At 36.2% G+C, this 23,483-nt stretch overlaps 1 protein-coding gene and 1 long non-coding RNA gene across 2 annotated transcripts; one reads left to right on the top strand and one right to left on the bottom strand.

Moving 5' to 3' along the window:
• Positions 1-1,715: 1,715 nt before the first annotated feature.
• On the bottom strand, positions 1,716-2,864 carry LOC107804909 (uncharacterized). Its single transcript, XR_001652320.2, has 2 exons — positions 2,500-2,864; positions 1,716-2,348 (listed from the first exon to the last, which is right to left on the bottom strand). It is a non-coding gene; the product is annotated as an uncharacterized LOC107804909 (long non-coding RNA).
• Positions 2,865-10,431: 7,567 nt separating this feature from the next.
• On the top strand, positions 10,432-14,833 carry LOC107804911 (epoxide hydrolase 2). The gene is made up of 4 exons (XM_016628861.2): positions 10,432-10,709; positions 11,836-12,113; positions 12,795-13,036; positions 14,440-14,833. Exons 1-4 carry the CDS (start codon positions 10,511-10,513, stop codon positions 14,684-14,686), a joined length of 966 nt encoding a protein of 321 aa, XP_016484347.1. The 5' UTR covers positions 10,432-10,510; the 3' UTR covers positions 14,687-14,833.
• The last annotated feature ends 8,650 nt before the right edge of the window (positions 14,834-23,483 follow it).

Genomic DNA, 23,483 nt, shown 5'->3' with positions numbered 1-23,483 from the left:
TAGTAGGCCATTGTCCCATATTGTAATTGAACTTTCCTGTGTCTATATTTATATACATCGGCACTTGATTAACTGAATTTTCTGATGCTTGGAATTGATTTGCCTGGGAGTTAACCTCAGTTGACCCATTGTAACTTGTATTCCTGACATGTGCATTGTTCTCAGTCATCACATTGTAGGCTGCATTTTCAACTCCCCTTTTCTTCATATTCTTGAATTTAGGAGGATACCCCACAATTTTATAGTAATTTTCTTTATTATGTCCTTTCATTTTGCATAAACCACATTGGATATTGTAGTTTTTCTTGAATTTCTGATTTCCTCCATGTCCAGTTCTGATATACATAGACACATCATAATAATTTGTAGACATGGCTGGATTTGCACCCAATAGTCCTGAGGTAGCATCAACAAATTTTTGGCCTTCATCACTGATGATTAAACCATAAGCTTAGTTAACAGTTGGTGTGGGACTCATCATCAAGATTTGACTCCTAACTTGACTGTATGAATCATTCAACCCCATTAAAAATTGAAACAACTTTAGTTTCTATAAATGCACTACAAATTTCTTAGACTTTGCACAGTCATACCCAGGAGTTGGAACTAAAGCTTTAAATTCTTCCCACAAATCTTTGAGTTTTGAGAAGTACACAGAGACAGAAGTTGTTCCTGACTTAGTGTAGCAATTTCTTTATGCAAATTGAATGATCTAGACCCATCTACCTTGTTAAACCGTTCATGTAAATCATTCCACACAGCTTGTGCACTAAACGCATACATAATACCACCAATAAGACCATTGGCAATAGAATTCATAATCCAAGATAGCACAATAGCATTCACCCTTTCCCAGTGATTCCAAGTACAATCTGGGAATTTATCTTTAGAACACAACCCATTAATCAACCCCAATTTGTTCCTACCCAGCAGTGCTTGATCACATCCCTAACACACCTCAGTAAGAGATATGATACAATCGTATACAATAATAATTACCCAACTATGAGTCGGGGTCGAATCTACTGGAAGTTATGATGGGAGTTAGGAGTATATATTTGAAGCAAGCAAATGAGTTATCTAGATTGCACTTTCACAACAAGGTTTTGGTTTCCTATTTCTACCGTTAATCTAATGATCGCAAGATAAAGAAAATAGACTAGAGATAAATATTTTTAAGGTTTTTCCAATTGGGTAAAAGGCCTAGGGTTGTGACCATAACCTAGGTATTTGCCTAATGGGACAAAGACGTTAATGCTTGTTTTATTGATTTGGATGTATTATAGCTCATAACGCTACACTACCCACTCAATACCTCTCGGTCAGAGAGTGACTTTGTCCAATTTGGCTTTCTCAAGACCAAAAGGGCATCAACCAAAACAGTTGATAAGAGCTCAAGTCGGGTTATTACTATCTCTAAGTTGAACCCTTTAGTTGGGTTAATCAATCTCTCAATTGACCCAATTCTTTGTTAGCTAAGTTATCCTAGACTAGGTCCCTCTTTCTCAAGTATAGACTAAGTCAAATAGGCATGAATCAATATTTGTAACCATTAATTCTAAAATTGAAGCATAAACTAAGCTAAATAATCAACCCCAATCATAAACAAGCACTAAATTAGATACCCATAAGGTTTATATACTAGGGTTGGGTCACAACTCTAGTAAGAGTTTAACTACTCATAATGGGTTTTGAAGAAAATAAAGAAGATAAGCTAATTAAACACATATCGGAACATTAAAATGATGAAATCTAATGTAAATACATCAAAATAATGTAAAACTTCCTAAAGTAGTAAAGAAAAATGGCTACAGCAACTTCAGATGTTCAAACTTGACCAAATTTTGTAAAACTCATGTATTCATACAGGGTTGAAAATCTCGGACAAAAGTACCCATCAGGAGGTTCTACGGCTGCACAAATCCATGTGCGGTCCGCATATTTTTTCAGTTGGCAGGAAGTTGAGTTCTGCGGACGCACATTTCTGAGTTGCGGCCGCGAGGCAATCTTTTGCGGCTGCACATTTCTGGACTGCAGTCGCAAGGCAATCTTCTGCGGTCGCACAATTCTTGTGTGGTCCGCAATTCACAAAGGCTCCTGAACATGGTCTTTTTGCATACTCTCTGATTTTTGACTCTTAGCCCAGATCTGCGGTTGCACAATTAACGTGCATTGCTCAAAGTTCTGCTAAATTCTTCTTCTTGGTCTGGGGCCGCAGATGGAATTCTGCGGTCTGCAATTTCTTCTGCGGACCACACATTTGTGTTTCTACGCCCTTTATTGCCTTGTGCTTCGGAACACTTCTTTCTTAGTCGGATTTTATATCGGGAGACCAAAATTCTAGCATTCTTGTAATATGCACAATTTTATTAGTTTTGGGAACATAATTCAATACTTTCGGACTAAAACAAAAGCTAAAAGGTGCTAATAAGCAGTCAAAATTTCTACTTATCGGTGCTACTCTCATAGAACGATACCAGATAGAGTAGTTTTCGATACCTGTCAATTGAAATAAGATAATCCGAATTCCACTCACATCTGCTGGTGACAAGAACAATGGATAATTGTAGTCGATTTCTGGGGCTTTATTCATATTGAAATCTTGGGTTGTACCCGCTGCATGTGAATTTTGACTCGCATCTGGGGGTGTCAAATCTTCAATCGTCATTGATGACAAAGAATTTAAAGAATACACTTGCATAAGACAACAATGAAGAATTAATTATGCGGAAGAACAGAGATCGAACACCGAGCTAAGAATTCTTGCTCGACTGCTTTGATACCATGAATTTGTTTAAGCAATTACAGAGAAATGCAATAGACTTTGCAGAGATAGAAGAGAGAAGAAGAGATAGAGGAGGAAGGAGATGATAATATGTTATTCAAAGATGAGAGTACAAGCCCATATATATAGAATCTATATGGACTAATACCAGAATTAACAATATTTTTAATATCCTAACTAACTTCTAACTAATTCATTAATACTAACAGATACATAGTTAATGACCAAACTACCCTTTCTTCCTTGTTATGTAATACCCTTTTCTATAATTATTTTTCAAAAAACTTAAAGATTATATGTCTGAATTCACAATCAAAATAATAAATTTGACTCTCGAAATCCAAAGTGTCATATTATAAAATGGGATAAAGAGAATACTTATTACTTTTGAATCCATCATTTTAAGAAGGTAATAAAAAAATTCAATACTAAATCTATCAAATTAAAATTCTCAATTTCCAATTAAATTAGGTCAGACACAATATGGCCAAGTCTACTACTGTTATTTTCAAGCTCACCACTCTTGAAGGAATCTCATTATAACGTGGTCTGCTTCAGCCAATTTGGAATGGAGAAACGCAACATCACTTTCTCAAAAGATTAGTTTTTTGTCCTCTAGAAATAGTAGACAACACTCTCAGCATACAATTAAAAATCTATCATTAAACTATCTAAAGTAAATGTTGAAACTCGAAATGTGTCAATGTCAATAATTTCATCTACTGGTATTTGCTAAAATAATGCACTCAAATCTCGAGAATCAACTTTATCTTAATTCATGATTGATGTGCGGACAAAATGCTATATTTTCAGTATATTACTCGCCTTGCATATTGTTAGTTTAGTGGTTAATTGTGATATGTTTGAGCTAAATTATGTTATTTTAAGTCTAGGAGCATCGGAAGACAAAGATGAGTGAAAGTTGCACAAAAAGAAGACAAAAATGCAAGAAAAGAGCACAAAAGCATCAAGTGCCTTACCATGCTACAGACAAAGTAACACCAGCTCTATAGTTAGCTTGATCGCGCTACAGGGCAGGCATAGCCAGGTCTTAGCCAGGCTGACCGCGCTATAAGTCTGGCCTCGCAAGGTCTATAGCCCGGTAATTAAAAGTCGTGAATTAAAAGACTCAAACCTGAATTTGAACTCTCAAGGACTTCAACCCTACCCTATAAATACTCCATGAACATGTCTAAGAAGAGGAGGACGTTTTCTTAGAGCAAATTCGACCTAAAGGAGAGATGTTTTTTAAGAGGGGATTCGACCCAAGGAGGCAAAAACGCACTAGGAGCAAGGCGGAAAATTCTTCAACGATTTTTTCACTTCCTTCTTCCTATTTTCATTATTGGTTATGAATTCTAGTATTGGAGTTTTGCATACTATTATGAATAGCTAATTTGTTATCTAGGGTTTTGATAGAACCTTTTGTAGGATAAATTCTTGTGACGGTTTTATATAATTGAGCCGTTGGATTTCTCTACTTGTTCAACTACGTGTTTATTACTGTTGATTGAATGGTCATCAATTGCCAGTGCCTATTTAGTGTGTATATTACTCGAGAGAGAGAGTACGCATCTAGGTAGTTGTTGAACAACATCACTCCTAATATATATGAGAGATCAATATGGAGGGTTTAAAAGCGGGATTAGAGATAACGAAACCTTGGTGCGATCGTAAAGAGCGGTGAATTTGTGCCAGCTAGCGTAGTTCGAGAGAATACGTCTAGTAAATTGTGGTAGTTTCTCGAGAGAGAGCTACGACAGCCAAAGTACTCACGATCGGTAGAGAATACTTAGGCGAAATTATAGAAGACGTAGCGGGAAGGATTCCGATAATTGGGAAATCATCTCTAGACTTCTTAATCTTTTCTCCAATCCCTAGTATCTCTAGTTGTTAATTCACTACCTTAATTTGTTAGTTAATTAGTTTAACATAAGAATCTTTATATTTATAACTTAGGAATTGTTCGAACTTGTCTTCTTAGTGATACTTAACAATTATAGCGAAGCCTTGGTTCTCTGTGGGATTCGACTCCGGACTTTTAGACCGAATTATATTTGCAACGACCGCTTATCTTTCTTAGGATTAGAGTTGGGCGTGATCAAATTTTGGTGTCGTTGCCGGAGAACTAATGGTGTAGTTGTAGGTGTACATATTGCTAAGTTTCAAGTTTGAACTTTTATTTTATTTTATTTTTTTGGTATTTGATTTTTTTTATTTTTGTTTTACTTGTTGATTTTAGAAACATGGCATCTTGGAATTATGAAAGTTTAAGTATTGGTAATTCTACCATTGATCCTCATACATATTGTGAAGGAAACTACCTGTGGCAAAATTATCCAAATACTTCCGAGAGCGAGTTATGTGCACCAACTCAATCTTATGTGCGGAATGTGTGTGATATGTGTGGTAGTCAAGATGGTCACTTTCATGGTTGTACTGATATTTCTTATCCTCCCCTAACTCCTTACTATGATGGTTCTACTTTTTCTTGTAATGTTAATAGGAACAAAGAACCCAGGGATAATGACCTGAAAGAGATCAAGGATATGCTACGATGCCTTGTATAACAAAATAATGAGAAATAATTGCTCATACAAAGGCAAGATGTTATGATTCACAACCTGGAGGTACAAGTGAGTCAATTGGTTGAAACATTTAATGCTCAACAAGTCAATGTTCGGGATAGTAGCCAAGAAGAGCATGAATTAGATACTGAAATTCAGGTGACAATGGAGGAGGTCAGAGTAGAACACCAACAATCTATCCAACTAGAATTTGAGGATGCCGATATTGAAGAAGTAATACTAGAGTCGACCAACTTTCATGATACAAATTTAGTTGACTCTAGTGTCATTGGTGTTGAGGATGTGAAAAGACCTGAAGTTTATGTATTTGAGTGCATTGGTCCTCATTCTAAGTATTTTTTCGCATTGTGTTTGGATGATGATATGGAAATAGAGTCAGTCGAGCTAATTGATAAGTCAAGGAATGAGGAACAAGGTGTCTACATTCTGGAATTTTTCTTGCCAAATAGTCAAGATTACACACCTCACATAAAGTCCAAGAAGTGCAGAGTATTATATTATTTTCTTGGGTTGGTTAGATTTGTTCTACCACCCCAAGAGCACAATCATAAGTTTGAATCAAAACTTGGGATCCAATTCACAAGTTCAAAGTGGAGGCAAAAAGTGATTCACGTTGTGCCGCGATGTTAAATTAGGCGCTTGTTGGGAGGCAACCCAACTTTATTGCTTTTTTTATTTTTTTATTTTTTTATTGTATTATTTTTGTAGTATCATTTTTTATATATATATTGTAGGAGCATGGAAATCAAAGTTATTGGAAGGATGCAACAGTCAGCCAGATGGTTAGAACTAAGTATGGGGTGCCCATACGAAGGACCAGGCCTGGAGAAGTCTGAGTATCCCATGAGCTGCTAAAGCTTCGGCCTTTGGCCTACCAGGGAGTTTCTTTTATCCTCTTGTTAGTTATAGTGTGCACTGAGGACAATGCACAATTTTAAGTGTGGGGTGAGAAGATTGTTTGGGTGACTTTCTATGCTATTTTAGTTGTGTCAGTTTAATTGAATAATATATTTTCTTAGAAAAATAGAAAAGATTGGACTTTTCCCAACGATGGATCTATTAGACAGTTTTCTTGAGGGTTTAAAGTCTAACCAAAAACACACAAAAAAATCCAAAAATATTTTTTTTATTTTTGTAGGTAATAATAATCCCTCGTGATTTTTCTTTGTGCCTCGATTCTTTTTTATGAGATGTAATTTGAACCGGGTCATAACTTTTTATTTTTAGAGTAGAATAGTATTTAGGGAATAAAAGAAGGAAGATGAACTTTCTAGGCGCCCTTTTGACATGTTTGATAGTAGCATATTTAGGCTCTAGCATGTTTAGTACCTTCCCTATGGTTTGAAAATGCTTATGATGCCGTGTTGAGTAAATAACATGTTATTGACGCCTATATCTCGTTTTCTTGGCTTGTGTCACATTGTGCTTGATGCTTAATATTTTATGACTCCATGAATACTTGCAATTGTTTAAGAATCGGAATGGAACCGTCCTTAGTGAGTCATGTACCATGTGTGGTGAGAAATTATATAGTCTGTGTCATTGCATTAGAGTCTAGAACTTGCTCGGCATGTGAGTTGAAGTGAAAAGGTTTTGCTCGGTTTGAAAAATGATATTATGTTTTCTTTGATTTGTTTGAGCTTAATGCTTACCACAAATAAAACTTATCCCTAGTCAACCCTTTTGAGCCTATAAACTTTTATTTGGAAACCACATTACAAGCCTATACTCTTTTGTTCTTAATTATCATTGTTTTGATCTTTTTCCCTCTTAAAGTACTTTAATTGCAAAATGAGTGCTAAAAGAAGTAAGGAGGAAACTTGGGTGGCTTTTGAGTAGAACCAATGGAAAAAAAAAGGTGTACTTATATTATAAGAAATACACCACTAGCAGGAATGGTAGAAAAGAAAAAAAAATATGTAGCAAAAGAAAATAAAAATATCTTGTTCTTGCTAGTGGGTATGAGTTAAAGTAGTGCTTAAAGAAAGAAGAAATATTTTTGGGTGTGATATTGCTTGTGAAAGTGAAGTTTTGTTGAAGAAAAATGCGCTTAAAGTTAAGTTTGTGATGTGTTAAAGTGCTTAGGAGGATTAGTCACTATTCTTAAATTTATCCTACTCGTTCTTTAGCCCACATTACAATCATGAAAAAGTCCTAATTGATTTTAGATTTAGCAAGCCTATATTAGTGGAGGTTTACATAATGGGCAAGCCTATGGTACTTTGTGCATGCATGTAACTTCTTTGTGAGAGTGAGAAATTTCTTTGATTTATCTGAGTCCTTAAAATATATTTGAGAATTTGATTCGAATGTGTGGATTCAACTTACTCTCTTGTTCTTGTTGTGAGGGTACATGATTTCGCAAGGGATATGTGACGTTATTACATTTCTATATGATGTTAATTGTTTAAGCCACGAATGCATATGATATAAAGTCAGTTTGTGAGGCTAGGATTGTTATCATCATGTTGTCTTGGTGTTGAATAAATTTTTGAAGTATGACATAAAGTAAAGGGAAGTATGTGTTGAAGGCATATGCTAAGGTTTAATTATTGCTATCAACCATAGTCATAGGTATGGTGTGCTTCGAATGTGCTAAAAGAAAATAAAGTGCTCAAGGTTAGTGTGAATTGGTGGTTGACTCGAGGACGAGCAACGTTTAAGTGTGGGGTAGTGATGTGCAGCCAAAATGCTATATTTTTAGTATATTACTCGCCTTACATATTGTTAGTTTAGTAGTTAATTATGCGACGTTTGAGCTAAATTATGTTGTTTTATGTGTAGGAGTATTGGAAGACAAAAATGAGTGAAAGTTGCACAAAAAGAGGACAAAAATACAATAAAAGAGCACAAAAGCATCAAGTACCCAAACCATACTACAGACTAAGTAAGCTCTATAGTCCGCCTTACCGTGCTACAGACCAAGTAACACCAGCTCTATAGTCAGCTTGACCGCGCTACAGGCTAGGCGTAGCCAACTCTGTAGCTAGGCTGATCGCGATATAAGCCTGGCCTCACGAGATCTATAGTCCGGTAATTAAAAGTCGTGAATTAAAAGACTCCGACCCAAATTTGGACTCAAGGACTTCAATCCTAGCCTATAAATACTCCATGAACATGTCTAAGAAGGGGAGGACCTTTTTTTAGAGCAGATTCGACCTAAAGGAGAGACGATTTTGGAGAGGGGATTCGACCCAAGGAGGCAAGAACACGCTAGGAGCAAGGTGGAGAATTCTTCTACGAGTTTTTCACTTCCTTCTTTCTATTTTCATTATTGGTTATGAATTCTAATATTGTAGTTTTGTATACTATTATGAATAGCTAATTTGTTATCTAGGGTTTTTTGATAGAACCTTTTGTAGAATAAATTCTTGTGATGTTTTTATATAATTGCGCCATTGAATTTCTCTACTTGTTCAACTACGTGTTTATTGTTGTTGATTGAATGACCATCAATTGATTGTGCCTATTTAGTGTGTGTTGCTTGAGAGAGAGAGAGAGAGAGAGAGAGAGAGAGAGAAAAAGAGAGAGAGAGAGAGAGAGAGAGAGAGAGAGAGAGAGAGAGAGAGAGAGTACGCATTTAGGTAGTTGTTGAGCAACATTACTCCTAATATATGTGAGAGATCAATATGGAGGGCTTAAAGGCGGGATTAGAGATAACGAAACCTTGGTGCGATCGTAGTGAGCAGTGAATTAGTTCCAGCTAGCATAGTTCGAGAGAATACGTCTAGTAAATTGTGGTAGTTGCTCGAGAGAGAGCTACGACAGTCAAAGTACTCACGATCAGTAGAGAATACTTAGGCGAAATTATAGAAGATGTAGCGGGAAGGATTCCGACAATTGAGAAAATCATAACTCTAGACCTGCTTAATCCTTTCTTCAACCCCTAGTATCTCTAGTTGTTAATTCACTACCTTAATTTGTTAGTCAATTAGTTTTACATAAGAATCTTTATATTTATAACTTAGGAAGTGTTCGAACTTGTCTTCTTAGTGATACTAAACAATTATAGCGAAATCTTAGTTCTTTGTGGGATTCGACTCCGAACTTTTAGACCGGATTATATTTGCAACGACCGCTTATCCTTTTTATGACTAGAGTTGGGCATGATCAATGATCACGTGTGACATTACCTCCACGTGAAATATAAGGAGTAAAAGCGAGATCTTCCACTAATAAATGCAAATGAAACTAAAGGTGTAGCGGTGGCTCTTACAAGCCTATCATTTGGTTTAAAGTTTTAAACCAGGTTATCCCACAATATAAATTTCAGAAATGATAATTAGGATAGAAATTTCACCTTCTATATGGAATAAACTATCTCATTATTTTGGTATAAAATTTATGAACGTCATTAATTTATCTCATATTGCGACTTCCCTCTAATGGGTTTCAAGCTTGATTCTGACATTTCTCACAGTAGAGCCACATAGACAAAAAAAGAATTAAGTTTACCTCTAAGCTATCAAATTATTTTGTATATGTCCTTTGCAACAATTTGAAGCATTCTCCTAAACAATTACAAAGGTGTAAATATATGTATCTTGGATAATTAAAATTGTCCAAGTATATGTTTACAAGTAGCTCATACATGCACCTATAAGTAGCTCCAGAAAAGCTTTTCAGTAGCTTCCGAAAAACGTTGCAACAACTTCTTTTCTTCTATAAATAGTTGGGTGTCAAAATAATTTATTTGTACGTTAGTTTGAAACTGAATAATATATCACTATTTCTATAAATTTCTCTGCCATTATTTACTTTATAGTTTTTATTTTATAACAAATAAATATTTTTATGAACGGCAAGATAGAGAAAAAATATAAAATAGAAAGGCTGAGGTAATATTGGAAGCTTTCTCCTTTTCAAAAACTTTGGAATATTATTGTTGCTCTATCTCGTACACCAAAGACCACGTGCCAAATTATAGGACAGGTTTGGCCATTTGTTTTGTATTGTATCAATAATGGAGTAATAATAGTAGTGACATTGACAATGACTTCAATAACAGCCATAGGAATCATAGCCAAACCTTTTCTACAGTTACTTGGATTAGCCGGCATTTGCCCATACTAAGTCAAAATAAATACCCAAATTTGTCACTCAGACGGACTCAGAAACACAGAAGAAAAAACAAAAAATGGAGAAGATAGAGCACAAGATGGTAGATGTAAATGGCCTACAAATGCATGTAGCAGAATTAGGCCAAGGTCCAATAATCCTCTTTATCCATGGTTTCCCTGAGCTCTGGTATTCATGGCGCCACCAAATTCTCTACTTAGCTGAACGTGGCTATCGTGCTGTGGCACCTGACCTAAGGGGTTATGGAGATACTACAGGTGCTGTTAAATTTTTAGCATTCGATCTTATTTAACGTGACATATTTTCCCTTTTAGTCTGTTTAAAAAAAAAAATAAGAATGATATACACTCAACTTCTAAGTAACAATATCTTCGTAACAACACTTCACTATAAAAGCTAAGTTTTTTCGAAATCAAATTTCATGTTCTGTTATAATATATGTTTTCTATAACATCAATTCGTTATAACATCCAAAAATATCTAGAACAAACGAAACTGTTGTAAAAAGGTTTGACGGTAGTTCTCTTGTAGAAACTTAATTAATCTTAGTATTTCTATTTTATCATAGTGGCCTGACTTGTTGGGATCCGCTTGATATAAATTGTCATTCTTTTATAAGAAAAGTGAAATAAGAAAGAACATATAGAACTTTTCCCACCATTTATTTTTAAAAAATATAAAAAATTGATACTTTGTCTAAATTTGGGTTATATATAAAAGATTTTCTTTTTAAATTTTTTAAATTTCGTGTCTAATAATAAAACAGGACAAAAGGCGTAATATATATGAAGTGGAATTGTTTCACATAGCAAGGCAAAGCTAAGTTTTAAGACTTTATATATAAAAAGACTTTCGTAGTTTCGATTCTATTTAGTAAGCGTTTGGACATAAAAATTATAATTTTTGAAAAAAAGTAGTATTTAGAGTTAAGTTGAAAAATAATATTCGGAATTTGAAATTATGTTTGGACATGCATTTCGCTTGAAAATGTGTTGTGAGTGAGTAAAAAAGTTTTTCTGAAATTTTGTAAAAAAATGGTTTTGAAGTTTTTAAAAAATTCCCAAAAACTTATAAAATTTCATGAACAAACACATATTTAAAAAAAAAAAAAAAAAAGGAAAAACTTTTTATGGACAAACGGGCCTTAATATTTGAATTTAACTTTTCATGAAATAAAATGATTTGTTTGTAGTTCTCTTTCAACTCTACAAAATTTAGACCTTTTATGAGAAATGACTAAGTTAATTTGAAATACAGTGACTTTGCTGTATCATAAAGGAAATTATGAGCATTTTGTCGAACAGTATACAGGCAATATCATTTCTAAGAAAGGTTGTTCTCACTCTTACAATCTTTCTTCTTCGTTTTTCTTTTTTGTAACAGGTGCACCCATTAATGATCATACAAAATTCAGTATCTTTCACCTTGTGGGTGATCTTATAGCACTTATTGAAGCCATAGCTCCAAATGAAGATAAGGTGTTTGTTGTGGGTCATGACTGGGGTGCTATAATTGCTTGGCATTTGTGCCTTTTTAGGCCAGATAAAGTTAAGGCTTTGGTTAATTTGAGTGTCCATTATTTTCCAACGAACCCACAGATGAATACTGTTGATGGACTTAGGGCTATATATGGTGATGATCATTATGTCTGGAGATTTCAGGTTCTCTCTGTTTTAGTTTGTGTATCTGTATAATTTGTGTTTGAAGGGATTTTACAAGTTTTCTGGGGACTATCGAATAATTGCATCGGAAATTTGACATTTTTAGTATGAAGTATGGACTACTAATTAGGGAAAAAAGAAAAAGACTTCATATACAAAATAAATGAGTCGTGATAAAAGGCAGCACGGTGCATTAAACTCTCCTTATGTATGTGGTTCGGGGATGGGCCGAACCACTGTAAACTATGTTGTTTGGATTCTCTGAAAATATTGTTGGGTGTGTGTCGGATTCTGCAAAAGTAGTGCATTTTTGGAGGATCCGGCACGGGTGCGACAGCATTTGGAAGAGTCCGTACAACATAGACCCTGAATCTATTGTAGATATTTTTACCTTACATTTTTGCAAAAGATTGTTTTTACAGCTTGAACTCGTAACCATGATCACACAACAATAACTCTTACTGATGCAACAATGCTCTCCTTCTCCTTTGTGAAGGAAGTATTTTTTAATTTGATAAAAAAGAGGTTGTTCTATATGCCCAAAGAAACTATCCCAGTAATTTATTTGGAACAACTCACATACCATTCAAGAGTTTTTTGAGTGGTTAATAAGGGCATAGGTTAGCAGTGGGAGTTATGTTGAGATTAAATTAGAAAGTTCATCAATAATCTTACCTGCAGGTACCAGGAGAAATTGAAGCTGAATTTGCTCCAATTGGTGTTAAGTCTGTTCTTAAGAAATTTCTCAGATTCCGCGACTCTGCACCATTTTATTTTCCTAAAGGCAAAGGCGTTGAGGCTATCCCTGATGCTCCAATTGAGCTTTCATCTTGGCTGACTGAGGAAGATTTGGATTACTATAGCAGCAAGTTTGAGCAGACTGGCTTCACTGGTGGAGTTAACTATTACCGAGCTTTTCCCATGTAAGTCTTCCTCACCTTTATGATATCGTAAATTCAGTTGCATTTGTTTTCCTCGCGTTACTTGTATACTTCACATTTGTTTCTACCTAAGTTGCACGGGCTCTTCGTTTTGGGTGCCGCACCCATTCCGTGTCCGGGATACGTCCCCGATAAGGTCAACTAACTTCATGTACTTTGACATGAGTCCATCGACAAATTTGGAGAGAAAATTGAGATTTTGATTTCTCAAAATTAAAAATAAAACAGATTTTTAAGACATGGGAAATGGCATTCCTTCAATATTGTAGTACTTTTGTCTCATATTTGCTGCTTTGTGTTTCAGAAAAACCAAGAATTCAAGGAGTCGTGTTCTGAGTTCGGACTTTTGGTAGACATTAGCCGCGATATAGATGGAGGATTTTTCACATAATATCTCTCAAAATTTATAATTTCTTTATAGCTCTATTTTTTGTAATTTTGAATTTTCTTAGCCGAATCCCCGCACCCGTATCCATACCTAGATCCGCACCCCCGGATACTAAAATTTAGATTTTGCCGAATCCGACACTCGAATCCGTGTCCGTATCGAATACCCGCACTCGAGTCCGAGCAACTTAGGTTTAACTAGTTGGGATTAAGGTTTTATTTGTTGTTTCTACAATTGCATTAGGTTTTGATCTTTGTCAAGAGACTTTTTGTTCTGATTAGCGACTTGTATACTATGTGCGTATAGAGATAAGTATGAGATTTAGAGAACTTTTACCTTTAGAAATCCCCAATTTGCCTAAATAGACAAATTACTTATTATTGAGTGAAACAGTATGTATGTTCTGTGTAGATATATGTATGAGATTTAGAGAACTTTTACCTTTAAAAAGTCTCTAATTTGCCTGAAAAGACATTACTTATTATTAGAATGAGGCAGACCTGAATAAGGCGGAATCAATACCATGGATTTGTATGGCCGACTCCAACTAGTTTGAAATCGAGGTGTAATCAATTGATTGATATAAGTTGTCATGTTTTCTAGGAAGTCAAGAAAATTGTGAAAATTCATGAGACTATCCAATTAGTTGCTTACAGATTGTTTTGATCAATTTTTTCATACATGGAAGCTATTAAGTCTCAGTTCTTTATCAATTACTTGACTCTAATTCCTCCTCTTTAGTCAAGAAAATGTCATTTGTGGTATATAAAAGGGTAGCCCAGTGCACAACGCATCCGCATTCACTCAGGGTCCCGGGATGGGCAGCACCCCAAAGGAGTGTGACGTAGACAGTCTATACTAATGCAAGCATTAGTGGCTGCTTCCACGCATCGAACCACACAAAGACAACTTTACTGTCTGTGTTATATATTTGGAATTTGAAATTGAATGGACACAATTTACATCCTAAAGTTCTCTGTCCTATGATGAAATGCAGAAACTGGGAACTCACAGCACCCTGGACAGGAGCTCAAGTTAAAGTTCCGGCCAAGTTTATGGTCGGAGAATTAGACTTGGTTTATCACATACCAGGTGCTAAAGATTACATACACAATGGTGAGTTTAAGAAAGATGTTCCATTGTTGGAGGAAGTGGTGGTTTTAGAAGGTGCAGCTCACTTTGTTAACCAAGAAAGGCCAGATGAGATTAACAAGCATATATTTGACTTCATTCAAAAGTTTTAAACTTACTCCTTCCCTTTGTATTTTCTGTTGTAATAAAATCTCTTTAATGTTGCTCTTATTGCTTGTAAAATGTGAAACCTTATTTCAGAGAAGTGACATTTGGACTCCTTTTAAATGGAAAATAAAGGAGGAATAATTTAGACTTGAGAGGGAAAAGCCAAAGTAATTTGAAATTCAGTGTCTTTTTTATTTTTTTTCTGTTAGCAGATAAAACATGAAAGAAAGACTATTAAAGATACAAGATAGGCATAATTTTGACTGACTTCTGGATGTGAAAATTCAAATAAGGATGAAAGATACTAGTAAATGGTAACAAAATGAAAAAGAAGGGTTTTTAATATATTTGGCCAGCCGGACAAAAATAATTATAGTTACTGGGCAAATATACATAAAGTATATACTGTTTATGTATAAAATATGTATAGCATAATATATACTACAAATTAATATACAATATTTATTTATTTATTTTGCTATTATTTTTGGAACGGTTATAATGCGTAGATTTTTTATACCCTAGGAAATTTCACATTGCATAGACAAGAATGACATTTTGACCTGGTCTTTTACCTAAGAAATCAAAAGAAAAGATACCACTAAAAAACTAAAATCAAGAATCATGCTTCTGAAATTTAACATTACATGCTTCTTAGGAATCATTTATTTACGGGATACTTATCCCATTGGAGTTGTACTGTCAGTTGCACCCTTGTATTTTGGAGAGTCCTATGACCCACTATATGTATTCAAAGCATGAAAAGAGTGGAAAGACAAAAAACACAGGTTAAAAATTTAATTTCGCCACCTTTTTTTAAAATGTATTCCCCTACTTTTCTTATTATATTTTTTCTTCAAGTTTTCCTTTTCTTTTTCCTTCTTCTCTCTTCTTCTTCACTTACTCCTCACCTGAAACAATGGAGATTAATATAACCCCATTTCCTGTCATCCTCCTTAAATGTGACCAGATTTCTTAGAGTTTACAAACCTTTTCTTAAAATCCATAAAGCTTGCATAAAGTTTTACAATTTTTTTTCCCCATAGATTGTTGACAGAAGGAGAAGGAGTGCGGGGAAGTAGGGGTGGGTGGATGGGTCTCTGATGGGCTTGTTTTGGGAAGAAGAGAAGACATGGGGAAGTGGGGTGGGTTTAATATAGAAAATAATCTTTTTTTTTAATTCTTTTTAGCATGTTGACACGTGGCAGCGCGTGTCTATCACCCATTTATCTTGAGGAGAGGTAAAGAATATATCCAAGACAAGGATAGGGGTGTACGACCCACCCAATATAAGGGTGTAACTGGCAATTAGCTACCACCCCACCACGACTTGTAAGATTAAAATATTACATGCCTTTTGCATTAGGGATGGTAAACGGGCGCGCCGAGTTGGAAATAGATCGGTCGAAACTGATAAAATATCCTACCAACTCATATTTAATACGGATAAAAAATGGGTTAATTGGTGGATAATATGAATACTTATATTATCCGTGGCTTTTTGATACGATCACTTTGAAAGAATTTTTAGTCTCCCCAGTTTGAGAACTCCAAATTTGAGTCTTTGCAAATATAGAAGTTAAAAATTAAAATCATTTGGTTGTCCATAAAATATCAATTTTTAAGTAGATAATATAAATCTTATACATAGTTGGTTCATTATTTAAAAAATTATTATTTAATTTATTTTTTAATAGATAATATAGATGAATAATTATTTTTTAATCAATTTGTCTCCGCTACTTGCCGCATTGGTAAGCCAAACTACATTGTCGAAATATTCCCGAGAACAATGACTTAACACCCTCAAGCTTCGCGAGTTATTTGTGAAGCTTGAGACGTGTTAATTAAGGACACTATTGGTAAGTATATTTTGCCAGAAAAATTATGCCAACAATAATAACATCTCACTACTAAATAAGCTGGAGTCGAGCGTATGAATCATCAGGGACCACTTTACTAAATTATTTAAAACAAGGACAAAAGTTAAAGATCAGGCTTTAAGAGGATATCGATAAAAATATTTCTTAGTAGTTGTTTTAAAAGGAATGATACTTTTTTTATGTTTGAAAAAATTTTAACTTTAAACTTTTTATTTTATATATATTTTTATAACCATAAAAATCTCATGTCATATCAAAATTACAAGTTTCAAAAGTTTTTATATTTTATTTATTCGATCAAACTCCGTCACATAAATTAAACCGAAAAAATTAGTTCTTATTCCTACTAACTTGAAAAAATGACTAGCTTTAACGTAGTATTAGTACACGCGCGATGCGTGGACAAATCATGTCAAATTGCGATGTAGGTTGTTTGATCATGTGCAAATAACCTTAAAATATAAACCTCTCAGATAAAAATTATATAACATGAGAATTTAATTATGAAGCATGATATGAAATTATTTTTCAAATCTCGTAGTAGACAACCAATTTTTTTATTTCTTTATTTTTATATTTGTAGCAACCTAACCCCTTGATTTTAGTACTTGCATTTCGTTTTGCTGTCAATATTAAAGAATACTAAACATGTCATATTGTGATTCGTCTTGTTCGAGCACATTAGTCATATTATTTTAACAAAATTCTTACTATCACTTTATTTTTATCTGAAAGTCAAATATGTCTCATTCATCACATCATTTTAACGTAAATTCTGTTTTCTTTTTGTTCTTTTCTTATAGTTATTGAATTATTTACTATTTAATATTATTACTATCATAGAATTTTTTATTAGCTTATAATTAAATTAACATCTTGCTTATTATCCTTTTTATAGTATATAATAAATATAAATGTTTTATTCTTGAAATTTGGTATATTTTTATGCTTGTATCCTCTTATTCAGAATATTTTAATCATTTAAATTTATTAATAATATTTTTAAATATAATTTAATTATTTTATTTTATTTATTTTTAAGTTAATTTAAAGTATAAGTATCCTCACACTACCTCAATTATTTTTTATACATTCTCTTCCCTACTATAAATTTTAATTAGTTTTTATATTAATGTTTTACCTATAACCAAAATAATGTCATATTTTATTTTAAATTGTAACTTTTAATTAGTCTAAAATATTAATACATAAGTTATTTGATTATCATGTTCCAAATATATTGAGTTCTCTTATAATTAATTTTGTATTAGATGCAGTTAAATTTTTGTTCTTTTTTAGCTACAAGATACAGTTTAATTTTTACTTTTCATTAGTAAACTTACCAATAGTAGAAATTTATTTTGTATTTTTAAAATTTTATTTAATCATAGAAAAATATTTACTTAATTGTTTGAACACGTTATTTCTTAATATTTATCACGGCCCCAGTTTCCCCTCTGTGGGAGCCGTGATGGCACCTAATCTCTAAGACTAGGTAAGCCTAACAATTTGCAGAATAACTGAATATAAAACTGAACTCAAATCTCAACATATGAAATATAAACAAGAACTGCGATTTTTAATAATTATAACTTCCAAAACCCGGTAGAAATAAGTCACAAGTTTATAAGAGAAAATACTAAGTATCTCTATACATCAGAGTCTAAAGAGAATAGGGAAAACAATATAACAAGGATAGAGGGGGACTCTGAGGTCTGCGGACACTGGCAGATATACCTCGAAGTCTCCACGTAGGGTCCAGCTCACTGGTATCTGGTCTGGTAGGAAGAATCTGGATCTGCATAAAATAATATGCAGAAGTATAGTATAAGTACACCACAACGGTACCTAGTAAGTGCCAAGCCTAACCTTGGTAGAGTAGTGACGAGGTCATGTCAAGGCCTACTGGAAAAAAAGAAAATGAAGCAGAAAATATAATAACACAATGAAATGACTGAGAAATGAACAACAAGAAATTTTAGAAGAGTAACAGCACGACAAATAGAGGTAAATAACAAGGGCACTCCCGAGGTACCGCCTCGTAGTCCTAAATATAAATACACAAAAAGGGGATCTCCTAAAGTACCGTCTCGTAGTCCCAAAACTAAATATGCACGACAGGGGGATCTCCTGAGGTACCGCCTCGTAGTCCCAAAAGTAAATATGCAACAGGGGGATCTCTCGAGGTACCGCCTCGTAGTTCCAAAAGTAAATATGCAGCTCATAAATTATGGAACAACGAATTTACAGCAAGGAATCCTACAGTCAAAGGCCGAATACAATAACCAAGGAAACAGGTAATTCAACTAAGCATGTTGCATGAATTTCAAGTAAAGATTAAGACACGTAGACATGTGATATTAGGCTAAACATGACAACTACACATGCTAAGGTAACTCGGTTAAAGAATTTAAAAGAAGTCTACTCAGCAAAACTAAAATTTTTCATAATTAGCCCGTGTACGCACTCGTCACCTCACGTACATGACTCACACATATCACAAATTGTTATAACAGTACCAAATCCTAAGAGAATTTCCCCCACACAAGGTTAGACAAGTCACTTACCTCAAATCTCGCTCAATCAATCGATAAGGATGCCTTTCCTTCGAATTTCTGACTCTGATGGCCCAAATATAGACAAAATCAATTACATACCAAGAATACAACTACATGAAACTAATTTAAATCATAAATCTACGACTTTAGCAAAGAATCAAAAAATTACCCCAAAAAGTCGACCCGAACCCACGTCTCAGAATCGGGCAAAGGTCACAAAATACGAATACCCATTCGACCATGAGTCCAACCATAACAATTTTACCAAAATTCAACACCAAGTCGCCACTTAAATCCCCAAATTAAACTCTCCAAATCCCTAGCCTCAAACTCTCAAATTTCACCTTAAATACACACAAACTAGGTAGAAAAATCAACGGAGAAATAAGGTTATTGATCAAAAATGAATACAAGAGACTTACCTCAAAAAATTCTTCAAAAATGCTCTCACAAATCGCCAAGACCCGAGCTCAAAATGTTTAAAATGAAGCAAAATCGTGAACCCTTGTATTTAAGTATTCTGCTAAAACTTTCGCTTCTGCGGAAACTTAACCGCATCTGCGGTCTCGCATATGCGAGGTCCTTCCCGCTTCTGTGACTTCTAACGCTTCTGCGGACAAGAGGTCCGCTTCTGCGGCCTCTCTTTTGTGGTAATCAATACATATTCGCATAGAACCATCCTTCTTCTTTACAAACAAGACAAGAGCACCCCAAGGCGATACACTAGGCCGAATGAAGCCCTTATCGAGCAACTCTTGCAATTGTTCCTTTAATTCTTTCAACTCTGTTGGGGCCATACGATAAGGTGAAATAGAAATAGGTTGAGTACCCGGAAACAAATCAATGCCAAAGTCAATATGCCTGTCGGACGGCATGCCCGGAAGATCCACGGGGAATACATCTGAATAGCCCCTCACTACTGGAACAGACTCGACGATATGAGTATCAATACTAACATCTCTCACATAGGCCAAATACGCATCACACCACTTCTCAACCATTCGTTGAGTCTTAAAAATTAAGACAACTCTACTAGGAACATAATCTAAGATACCTCTCCACTCTAGCCGCGGTAGGCCTGGCATAGCCAACGTCACCATCTTGGAATGACAAAGGATAGCGTGATAGGGTGACAACCAGTCCATGCCCAAAATAACATCAAAATCCACCATATTGAGCAATAATAAATTGGCTCTTGTCTCAAAACCACTAAGAACAATCAAACACGACCGATACACACGGTCAACAATAATAGAATCACCTACGGGTGTAGATACATAGACAGGTGAACTCAGAGAATCACGGGGTACACCTAAATACAAAGCAAAATAAGATGACACATAGGAATAAGTGGAGCCTGGATCAAATAAGACTGATGCATCTCTGTGACAGACCGGAACAACCTGTGATAACAGAATCTGATGCAACTGCCTCCGTCCTATAAGGAAGGGCATAATATCTGGCATAGCCTCCTCCTCTAGGGCAACCTCTACCTGTCCGACCTCTACCTCTAGCTGGCTGTGCAGGTGGAGTGGTAGTTGGTGCTGTAACCATAGCCTGAGGACTTGGTGGAGCACGCGGTGCCTGAGAAATCTGTGGAGTTGTACCCCTCCTAAATCAAGGGTAATCCCTCACTATATGGCGAGTGTCACCACACTCAAAACAAGCTCTCGGATGATGTGGTTGTTGCGACTAGCTCGGGCCTAATCGACTAGACTAACAACTGAAAGCACCCCGCACATGAGGTACGCTAGACACTGGCTGTGCATAATAGAGATCCTGGGGCCTAGGAGTGGCCGGAGCGTCGCTGGCGGTTGGAAGTGCTGAATGAACAGGGTGTCCCATATAACCCCTGCCCTGGCGAGCTGCCGTTGGGGCACCAGTACCACTATAAGTGCCAGACTCTCGAGACCTCTTGGCCTATCTCTCCTCTCTATCTCGAGTTAGCATACCCTCCAATCTCCTAGCAATCCCCACTACTTGCTGGTATGCAATATCCATCTCCAACTCTCAGGCCATGCTCAATCTGATACTAGGGTTGAGCCCCTCACTAAACCGACGAACCCGCTCTCGTACAGTAGCAACCAAGGTAGGTGCATGCCTAGCCAAATCACTAAATCAGACCGCATACTATTACACGGTCATAAAACCTTGGTACAACTGCTCAAACTCTGCGCGCCATGCATCTCTGAGACTCTGGGGAACATACTCCAGTAAGAACATATCTAAGCACTGAGTCCAAGTGAGTGAAGCTGCCTCTGCCGAGCTACCCAACTCATATGCTCGCCATCACTGGTAAGCCACTCCTCTAAGTTGGAACGTAATGAAAGAAACCCCACTAGTCTCCGCAACACCCATAGTATAGAGGATACGGTGGCACTCCTCAAGAAAACCTTGGGCATCCTCTGATGCCAAGCCACTGAAGGTAGGAGGGTGGTACTTATTGTACCTCTCGAGCCTGAGCTACTCTGCCTCAGAAACTGCTGCCCTAACCTCGGGCTGAACTAGAGCTACCGGCTGCATTGGAATGATCTGTGGAACCTAATCAACCTGAACCCGCTGCTTTGGGGTACCGGCGACGGGAGTTTTTGCTCCTCCCCCGGCCTGAGATGTGGCAGGAGCAAGTAGTATCAATCTTGCCTGAGCCAAGGTGCTGAAGATGCTCAGAAACTGGGCTAGAGTCTCCTAGAGGGCTGGTGCAGTAACATGCGTTCAGGTGTCTGCCCTCCAACTGGAGCTACTGGTGGCTCCTCTGTAGCAACTCGTGTGGGTGTTATGGTTGCACTACGTGGACGTCCTCGGCCTCTACCCCTGCCCCGACCTCGGCCTCTCGCGGCTCTAGCAGGGGGTGTGGGTGTCTGGTCATCCGATCTAGCTGTACATGTCCTCACCATCTGTGAGAGAATAGAAAAACAGAAGTTTGGAGTCCGAAGTCAAAATCTCGCACGATAAGGAATCAAAGAAGTGAAGCTTTTCCTAACAGTTCCACAACCTCTCAAAGATAAGTACATACGTCTCTGTATCGATCCGCGAGACTCTACTAAACCTGCTTGTGATTCATAACACCTATGAACCTAGAGCTCTGATACCAACTTGTCACGACCCTAGTTTCCCCTCCGTGGGATGTCGTGATGGAACCTAGTCCCTAAGACTAGGTAAGCCTAACAATTTACGGAATAACTGAATATAAAACTGAACTCAAATCTCAACATATGAAATATAAACACGAACTGCGATTTTTAATAATTACAACTTCCAAAACCCGATAGAAATAAGTCACAATCTCTTAAGAGAAAATACTAAGTATCTCTATACATCATAGTCTAAAGAGAATGGGGAAAACAATATAACAAGGATAGAGGGGGACTCCGAGGTCTGCGGGCGCTGGCTGATATACCTTGAAGTCTCCACGTACGGTCCAGCTCACTGGTATCTGGTCTGGTAGGAAGAACCTAGATCTGCACAAAAAGATGTGCAGAAGTATAGTATAAGTATACCACAGCGATACCCAGTAAGTGTCAAGCCTAACCTTGGTAGAGTAGTGGCGAGGTCAGGTCAGGGCCCTACTAGAACAAAAGGAAATGAGGCAGAAAATATAATAACACAATGAAATGACTGAGAAATGAACAACAAAAAATTTCAAAAGGGTAACAGCACAACAAATAGAGGTAAACAACAGGGGCGCTCCTGAGGTACCGCCTCATAGTTCCAAATGTAAATACACAACATGGGGATCTCCCGAAGTACCACCCCATAGTCCCAAAAGTAAATATGTACGATACGGAGATCTCCCTAGGTACCGCCTCGTAGTCCCAAAAGTAAATATGCAACAGGGGGATCTCCCGAGGTACCGCCTCGTAGTCCCAAAAGTAAATATGCACGACGGGGGGATCTCCCGAGGTAATGCCTCGTAATCCCAAAAGTAAATATGCATCTCATAAATTATGGAACAACGAATTTACAGCAAGGAATCCTAAAGTTAAAGACCGAATACAATAATCAAGGAAACAGGTAATTCAACTAAGCATGTTGCATGAATTTCAAGTAAAGGTTAAGACACGTAGACATGTGATACTAGGCTAAACATGACAGCTATATATGCTAAGGCAACTCGGTTAAGGAATTTAAAAGAAGTCTACTCAGCAAGAACCAAAATTTTCTACAATTAGCCCGTGTACGCACTCGTCACCTCGCCTACACGGCTCACACATATCACAAATTGTTACAACAGTACTGAATCCTAAGAAGATTCCCCCCACACAAGGTTAGACAAGTTACTTACCTCAAATCTCGCTCAATCAATCGATAAGGATGCCTTTCCCTCGATTTTTCGACTCCAAATGGCCCAAATCTAGCCAAAA

Source organism: Nicotiana tabacum, chromosome 13 (genome assembly GCF_000715075.1).
Source record: "Nicotiana tabacum cultivar K326 chromosome 13, ASM71507v2, whole genome shotgun sequence".
Classification (NCBI taxonomy): domain Eukaryota; kingdom Viridiplantae; phylum Streptophyta; class Magnoliopsida; order Solanales; family Solanaceae; genus Nicotiana; species Nicotiana tabacum.
The sequence above is the reverse complement of the archived record's forward strand: the minus strand, read 5'-3'. Positions and strand labels throughout refer to the sequence as shown.

Coding starts and splice junctions, on each gene's coding strand:
- LOC107804911 (XM_016628861.2), top strand. CDS start 10,511: ATGGAGAAGATAGAGCACAAGATGGTAGATGTAAATGGCCTACAAATG. Junction 10,710..11,835: donor GGGTTATGGAGATACTACAG/GTGCTGTTAAAT, acceptor TTTTTGTAACAG/GTGCACCCATTAATGATCAT. Junction 13,037..14,439: donor TATTACCGAGCTTTTCCCAT/GTAAGTCTTCCT, acceptor GATGAAATGCAG/AAACTGGGAACTCACAGCAC.